The sequence below is a fragment of the Tupaia chinensis genome, unplaced genomic scaffold (genome assembly GCF_000334495.1).
Source record: "Tupaia chinensis unplaced genomic scaffold, TupChi_1.0 Scaffold139935_1, whole genome shotgun sequence".
In the NCBI taxonomy this organism is placed as follows: domain Eukaryota; kingdom Metazoa; phylum Chordata; class Mammalia; order Scandentia; family Tupaiidae; genus Tupaia; species Tupaia belangeri.
In genome coordinates, this window is record NW_006199814.1 from 1,264,205 (window position 1) to 1,272,359 (window position 8,155).

An 8,155-nucleotide genomic window follows, 5' to 3' on the forward strand; every position below is an offset into this window, starting at 1 on the left:
CTAAAGAATGACTAAACGGAGCTATCGGGAAGACGGTCAGCAGGGTTACTTGCAGAGCATGCGAGAATCACTGCTCCAGGAAACTTTCAAAGTATCACCTATCTTCCCCCCCAGGACAGAAGATTTGAGGTCTGAGTGAATGGTGCCACCTTTTCACAAAAACATTTTCAGCTAACAGCTTTTAAAAAGGATCAGAGCAGGCTTACTTGGAAGGGATGACTAGCTTCCAGTTAGTTCCTTAGTAAGCTTGTAACATACTTACATGAGTCTCATTTCGAATGAAATTTCGAAGATCTCCATGTTTCATGTATGGTAAGACCACCAGGGGAGACCCTTCACTTCGAAGGCAGATTCCCAGCAGGGAGAGGACATTGGGATGGCTAAAGTCTTTCATGATGATTCCCTCGGTTAGAAACTGGGAAACTTCTCCTATGTCAGTAATTCCTGAGAAATCCAGCAGTAGAGACATTAACTTTACCATGGAACAATGAACACTTGGTCAAATTTAGATGGAAAGGCAACAGAATGTAACCATAGTTACACTTTGTCCTCAGGGCTCAACCTCAGGGCTTTATTTTTAACACTGCATCTGAGTGAATGATGTTACCAGGCACTGTGCCTTCAAGTTACCACCTACTACTCACTTTGATAAGATAGAGTCTAATGACCAGTCTGTCTCACAGAAAAAAAAAATTGGGAAGCAGGCCAGTTAATTTCTGTAGTAATGTCTAGGGCAGAGGCTGGAAAATTTCTGTGAAGGGGCAGATAGTAAAAATTGTTTTGCTTGGTGGGCCACATGTCTCTGTTGTGAATACTCAGTTCTATTATATCATGAAAGAAACTGCAGACAATAGTGGCTGTGACTTACTAAAGGTTATTCACAAAAACAAGTTGTGGGCCATAGTTTGCTGATTCCTGGGTTAAGAGAAATCGAAAACCAATCATCATATGGTATCTAAATTATGTGTGTGTGTGTGTGTGTGTGTATGCATTTATATATACACACACACATATATGTATGTATATATATATTCTCTTTCTATACACACATACACAGACACACACACATGCATATATATATATATATATATATATATACACATAAAATTTTAGGTTTATTTATTTATTTATTTTTTGCCACAGGGCACATGAGCTCACTAGAGGCAGAGAGAGATAAAAAAAAGGAAGATGAGAAATCACACCCCAAGGGAGGATGGCCCATGTCACGATCCCTTCTCTTCCATTTTCCTCTCGGGATTTTGGCCACACAAGCACACGTGCCCTGCATAATTTTTAATTTGTTGTGTTTGAGTCTTGAACCATGGTCAGCCATGCGGGAATCCAGATCCTTAACCACCATGCCACCTGCTGGCCCTAAGTTGATATTTTTTGGTATAATAATTTCTAGTAATTTTCAGATAGAGATGCTGAAGGCCCAATACTATTGGATTGTCGGAAAAGTCATGACGCATTGAAAAATGCGTCATGACTTTTCCGACAATCCAACAGTTAGCATTAATGAAGAATTATTAACCTTCACTGTATTAATCTGACTAGTATCTCTTTGGCATTAGCGATAGTGTTGATAGTCTTTTATGAATGCAATTCTGAGACCTTTCAAAGCTACCCAAAGTCCATATGGACTGAATAGAGAGCAACGCACACTAAAGGCAGAGAAAGATTTCTCACTGTTAGAATTACTGTGAGTACAACTGACAGTAGTGATCACTGATAAGGCAAATGTATTGACAATCACACATAATCCAGCACAGTTTGTAGTAGGGTTTCATATAGACTGTCACTTTAATTATCTAGTGGCCAGACTTTGAATGAAATTAACCACATAGGACACAAACTTAACTGTATAGAACCATATAGAGCATGAAGATTTATATTTAAAAAGGTCAAAACTGTTGTGGCAATACTGTATTTTGTAGGAAACCCTTCTAATTTTTAATTTAAAACTTATTAATTCTAATATAAATTAATAATAGAGTTGGTTACTATTTTTCAGGTTGCTGCACATCATAAGCAAAAAAACTTTGAAATGGGAGTAGAAAAAGCAAGCACATGAGATGTTTCAACAAAGCTGGAGCCAGCAATACTCTAGAATATGAAGTACATTGGATTGTATAATATAATAATTTCTGTCCACAATTATGGGTCTATGTCATCACTAAAGACTTAGCTGTGTTTAGAAGCATTCTCTGTTTCTTAAATGGAGTATGCATTTCATCTTAAAAGGATTTTCTCAATAATAGCTAAAATTTAAAGAAATGTTCCAGCATTAAAAGGGAAGAAGTTTCACTTAGGAAGTTCATTTACGTGGATTGCTTCATTCTCCAAAAATGTGGACAAATGAGGTATTATCATGCTTATAATTTTTCAATTTTCTGCCAGCATATTTCTCTCCTGCTTGTTGTATTTCATTTTTTATCTTTTAAATGGAAGTTGTGGTTAAAAAATAATTATAGCAATGCCTCTGGGTAAAATGAGTCATTACTACTGTATGTGCCAACATGCTTCCAATACTTTCCATAAATGTCATTCACAAAACAAATATTATAAGCCAAAACATAGTTAAATGATACTCAGTTCATCCAAGAACCTTATTTCTCCTACACTCTTACTTTTGAAGGCTGTAAGGGATAATTTCAGAGGAAATATATCAACAAGAGTTTAGCCCAAACACTCTTTTCTCCTACACTCTCACTTTTGAAGGCTGTAAGGGATAATTTCAACAAGAGTTGAGCCCAAACACATTTTTAGGATTAGACCCATAATTTCTGCCATAGCTGATTTTTCCATAAGGGAAAGTATAAATCAACATCTTATATAAGCTACTTACTAGGTTTTTAAAACTAGTTTTAAACCATGAAAGTATACTCTACTGTTAAATGAAATGTAACTTACTGTTCAAGGATTTCACAGCACAGTGAATTTTTTTGTCGTCATTGTCCAACAAGGTCCCATGATATACACAACCAAAATGTCCTATGTGAAAGGGGAAACTTGGTTAGTGGTGTATAATGTTTAATTTTGCAATAATTACTTACTAAGCCCTTCATGACATTCATTTCTTTGTTTTTTCTTTATGGCAAACAAATATGGTGTGTTTTTGTACTTCTAATTAACAATACCACTATATGTGTGTGTTTGTGCATATATGTAAATACAATGCATTTTCACAAAAAAGATATGCAATATGGTTATTTAATACATGGTAAAGCTGTAGGTGATAATAAAGATATTAAAGACTATTATTAAAGGCTAATATAATATTCAGCCATAATGGAACCACTAAAAATAGGAGAGACATGTGTATACATGAAATGCATTATTTTTAATGATAAAGTAATATTTAAAAAATATGAACGTAAAGTTTTGCCTACATGAAGAAATGTAATAAAGTAAATGCCCTATATTCTAATAAGCTGAAATGAAATAAAAATGTTACTATTAGAAATAAGATTAGTATTATAGAACAAGGATTTCCCCCGTTAGTCACCGGTTAATGCGTAATCCAGGTTGGCAGAAACTGAAAGGCAGTTGCTTAAATGAAACAAATTCACTCTGACTCATTTGATCCAGTTCTCTTTGGCTTTGGCCACATGACTCTCCCAAGAGCAACCTTTCATCCAGTGGCAGTAATTTTCCCAGAGGTGCCAAATGTCTGATAGCTACGTAAGTCATTCGTTCATTAATTCATCCAGCCCGCCAAAGAGGCTCTGAGTACCTAGTGCGTGAGTGTCAGGGATTAGGCTACCCTCTTGTAATGCAAAGATGAATAAAATAACACCCACGCTCATGAGTGCTCATATTCTTCTGGAGGAAAATATATAAATAAATAGTACTAAATATCTATAGAACTGTTATGATTACTTCAAAAGAGAAATAATTGCCATTTAGCACCTTTCATGGTGAAAAAAATTCTAATTTTACAATGTGTAGAATGAGAACATAATCAGTGAGTCATGCACTCTAAAACGGGCACCATTACTGGGATTTACAGGCTGGTAGCAGAACTTGGTAAAAGTCTAATGTGAGACATGGAAAACACGTTAGCAGGAAAGTTGCTCACTCTTAGGGAAGGAGAGGCACCTGACAGGTTACACGCTGCAGTGTGTGACACAGGAATATGTGGATGCTATCAGAGGAAAATGAGAAGGCCTAGTGTTCATATAAGGCAAATCATCCCATCAGCTTCTCCTGCATCATGCTGGCAGATGCCTGTGCAACCTCTCATATAGAGAATAAAAGAGATCAGAAAAGAAAAGAAAAAAAGAAAAAAAGAAAAGGAAAAGTAAAGTTCATTTCCTGGCTTCTGGTTGGTTTCTTTTTCCGGCTGAGTATTTCCTTGAATAAATACTGCTTATTTTTGATGCCATTGCTGATCTGGGGAACTTATTACAAAAATTCATTCCTCTTTGTATATAAAGACTTTGGAGTACACTGCAGAGATGATACATGTTGCTTTGAATCAGGGGACTGCTATAAATTCCTTGTCTTCTGATGCAGTCCAGCAGTGTACAGACTGTTATAAACCAGGGCTTCATAGAGTTTGTCACTGTTCTCAGGCTACAGAAAGCCTGGAAGCAGATAGAGATGAAAACATCCAAACTTAAAAGAACAACTTTTAAAAAGGAAGTAAATGGCACCTGGCAAGAAACTGTAGTTGTCAGTGTGAGAAGAGGAAGAAGGAATGTGATTTATTTCTAACACTTTGGGAGATTACCCTAATGCTTCCATGCATTGGGGGACAATCCCTGTGGATAGGATTTGCAGGGCTGCAGTTCTGCAGAACTGAAATCAAGTACACTTGTTATCAGCGGTCTGTCAGTTGCTTTCACCATTGTCTAAATTCCTAATCTGCAAAGGCAGAAGATAAAATGCTTACTGGAAAATCGTATTTAACAAAAAGCTGAGTGGAAATACTTACCTCTTCCTATGACTTCATTGAAATGCACGATCAGCCTGTTCGGCCCAATCACCACATGCTGCACTGCCTGGACCAGCTCTGGATTTAGAGTGCTGAGGTCAATGTGGACAGTATTTTGCAGTAATGGACTGGATATATCAGAGTCCCCACTTGTTAGGATGGGGGACAGGTCCGTCAGAGGATACTGCACTTGTCGGCATGATCCATTCTGAGATGCAATGGGAAACTGGTCTGCAACATAAAGAAAATTATTAGAAAACAACAGTGAAGCTTCACCTTGTGAGGTCTGCAATGGGGCAGCTAACTGAACTAATACCAAAGTCTGAATTTTAAAATGAAAAGAAATAGTGGTTATGTCACTGAATGAGGCTAGAAAGAGGCTTTGCAAAGGAATTGGTTTGATAAAAATAATAATAAATTGGCTTACATACACAAGCATTTTATAAAAATTTTACAAATTTCCATTTAAGCAGACTGTTAACTTTGAAAGCTTATTTACCTTCATCGTTTCCTCAGACCTTTCTCTTTTTGTCAATAGCAAGAAGCCAGCCCGAGGTTTATATTTGAATGTGCTATATCCGTAAGAATGCGAAGATAGGCAAGCAACTGCCTAGCATCACAGAAATCCAGTTCGAGCATAAGAACATTAAAAACATGCGAGACTAGTGTTTATTAGTGGAATTAATTAGTGCTGCACAATACCTAAATGGATTCTTGGTCAAGGGAAAAAATGTGTGTGTGTGTGTGTGTGTGTGTGTGCATTCAAAACCTTCATGGAAAGTGGAATTAAAGTACAAGTTAATTTTGGTATAAAGAGTTTTGAAATGCATAGATTTTCATGTGGATTTTCCATAACTTTTGTAAGACCCCTAGTATGTGTGTGCCTGTATAAATTTATGTATGTGAGACTAGAAACATACAATCGCTAACTTTTCAGAAGAAAAATCTTCTTGCATTAGTGGCAATTCTCCAGTGTGTGATGATGACACCAGATTTTGTGTTATTGCAGCTCAGGGAAGGCAGGCAGGGGAGAACTGGGTCAGTGTGCCAGTCTCATTTTTTAGCTGAAGGGACTTGGAAAGGAGGCAGTATTCCTTATAAGTTGATCTTTACAACCAAAGCCCTGTAAGAACCTCAGAGCCTCAGGCAAGGTCCCCTTTGGCACATAGAAGATTTTTTTCATTTTGGGGATAAAGAATTTTGCTGAGAGTAAAATTTTTAATGCCAATTAGAAGAGAGAAATAACCACTGTTTTGCCTTTTCTACTGGAAATCCACACATATTGAGGAAGAGGTATGATAACTGTAGCAACTGTCTGAAGAAAAAACCAGGTAGGTGTTGGAATGTATACAACACAGGAAAAAAATATGCGAGCAGTCCCCATTGGCACCAAAGGTACTATTATTTGTTTGCAAATGAGCAGGAGAGTCCGAATTTGAGAAAAGGGCATAAGAAGAAAGTTAACAGAACACTGAAAATTCCTAACCCTACTTAAGCATTTTTAGTACTTTCTACAGTAGACTGATAATAAATGAAATTGGCTAGAGCAGGAAATCTTTTTTTTTTTTTTGGGGGGGAAGAGGTTTTTGATATAGGGCGTGTGCGCTCGCCAGACAGACAGAGAGAGACATAGAGACAGAAAGCGAGAAATGACCCCCCAGGAGGGATGGTCACGCCGCAATCCCTTCTCCTCCATTCTCCTCTCGGGACCTTGGGCACGCACGCACATGCACCTGGCGTGAGTTCTAAGCCACCGGGTCCAGGACGCGAACCGCGGTTGACTACGTGGGAGTCCAGCGACATAGCCGTTACGCTAACTGCTGGTTCCCTAGAGCAGGAAATCTTGAAAGCAGTTCCAGAAAAGCTTTGGGAGTCACCTGAAGTAATGGTAGTCACTAGGTGGAAAGAAGAAAGTTGCACACTTAAAGGAAGAATGTTAGGTAGGTGAGGGAAGGAAGAAGCCTACCTGAGTGCCTGTTCCTTTAATACCAAAGAATCAGGTTCTCAAACCTTCCTCTGGGACTAGAAATGCAAATGAACCTCTGCAGGCAGGTCCCAAACCTTTGTACCTAGAGATCATGGTTCTAAATTCCCAGGAGTGCAAAGGCTGAGGAAAATTCTTAGTGAGACAGGAAAGAAAAAAAATAAATCCTTTGACACGGAAAATCTGTTGAGCTGTCAGCTAAATCCAAACATGTGCAGAAACCAGTTTAAACCATCAACGTTATGAGCTTGGTGTAACAAGACAGAGAATTCCAGGTCTCCGTGAACAAGACTGATGAGAAGGCTGTCTCCACCAGATACACAGAGAAAGAGGCAATAGTTGCCTCTTTAGTAGGTCCTGGCTGTGCATTTCTTTCCTTGTTCTTCTCTCTAGATGACTCTTTTTTGCTAACTTTATCTTTCCACAACTACAAGGGGCAGGTTCAGGCTCAAGCAAAAAAGAATGAAACTCTGCCTTGTTCGGAATGATGATGGAGGTCAAGTGAAGAGGTTGAGAAAAGATTAGGTAAGCTTTTCCTAAAAAGTTTTAAAAAATGAGTTGTGAATTTCAGTGATCTCAGATTAGAGCTATTAAAGGTGAATATATAAAAAAAGAAAGCTAAATAAATCCTGTAGATCTAAATTTTAAAGCCACGAACTAGGTTTGATTTGTTCATATTATGAACGGCATGGATTTTTAAAAGGTGAATGGAGTCATGGGGGAAGAGATAGTGTTTATGATGTGTATCTCTATAAAAGTAACATAAATGTCAAAAAACAAGAGGCAGTGAGTACTGAAGAAGTTAAAATGTTAAGTTCCTCACTGCTTTTGAGCTTGTTTTGATGAGCAGCTTCTAACTTTTCCAGTATCCTCAACTGTCTGTGACTCATTGTATTTGTTCACTGGTAAATATTCAACCAGGGAAATGCTTGTACTTGACTCACGTCCTGTTACTTCTAAAGATAATGGAGTTGATACGACACAGATATTTTGCTTTTACCAGGAAATTTTAAATAAAACAATATGAAAAACTCTGATTAACCTATAATTAATAGGTCTAGTGTTTTGCAAAGCAGATGATATTGACTCCTTCATTTTAAGTAGCATAACTGAATGTTTTTAAAAATAACTGTCAAAATAGATTCAAGTTCTGAAATCCTGCAGGTAAAAGGCTGTGTTTTATTTAACTTTATTTATTTTAATTTGACCAGAGATGGGGGGGGGGGAGAGAG

The 8,155-nt window shown here is 37.5% G+C and overlaps 1 protein-coding gene across 3 annotated transcripts in view; it reads right to left on the reverse strand.

Annotated features, from left to right (window-relative positions):
- The window catches only part of MET (MET proto-oncogene, receptor tyrosine kinase), a 134,283-nt gene that overhangs the window by 16,327 nt on the left and 109,801 nt on the right, over positions 1–8,155 (reverse strand). For all 3 annotated transcript variants that reach the window (XM_027765926.1, XM_006162377.2, XM_006162376.2), the window contains 3 exons: positions 4,940–5,170; positions 2,914–2,994; positions 263–444 (listed from right to left, as the gene is read on the reverse strand). In XM_027765926.1, the coding sequence (XP_027621727.1) occupies positions 263–444; positions 2,914–2,994; positions 4,940–5,170 (494 nt within the window). The remainder of the gene's footprint in view (positions 1–262; positions 445–2,913; positions 2,995–4,939; positions 5,171–8,155) is intronic.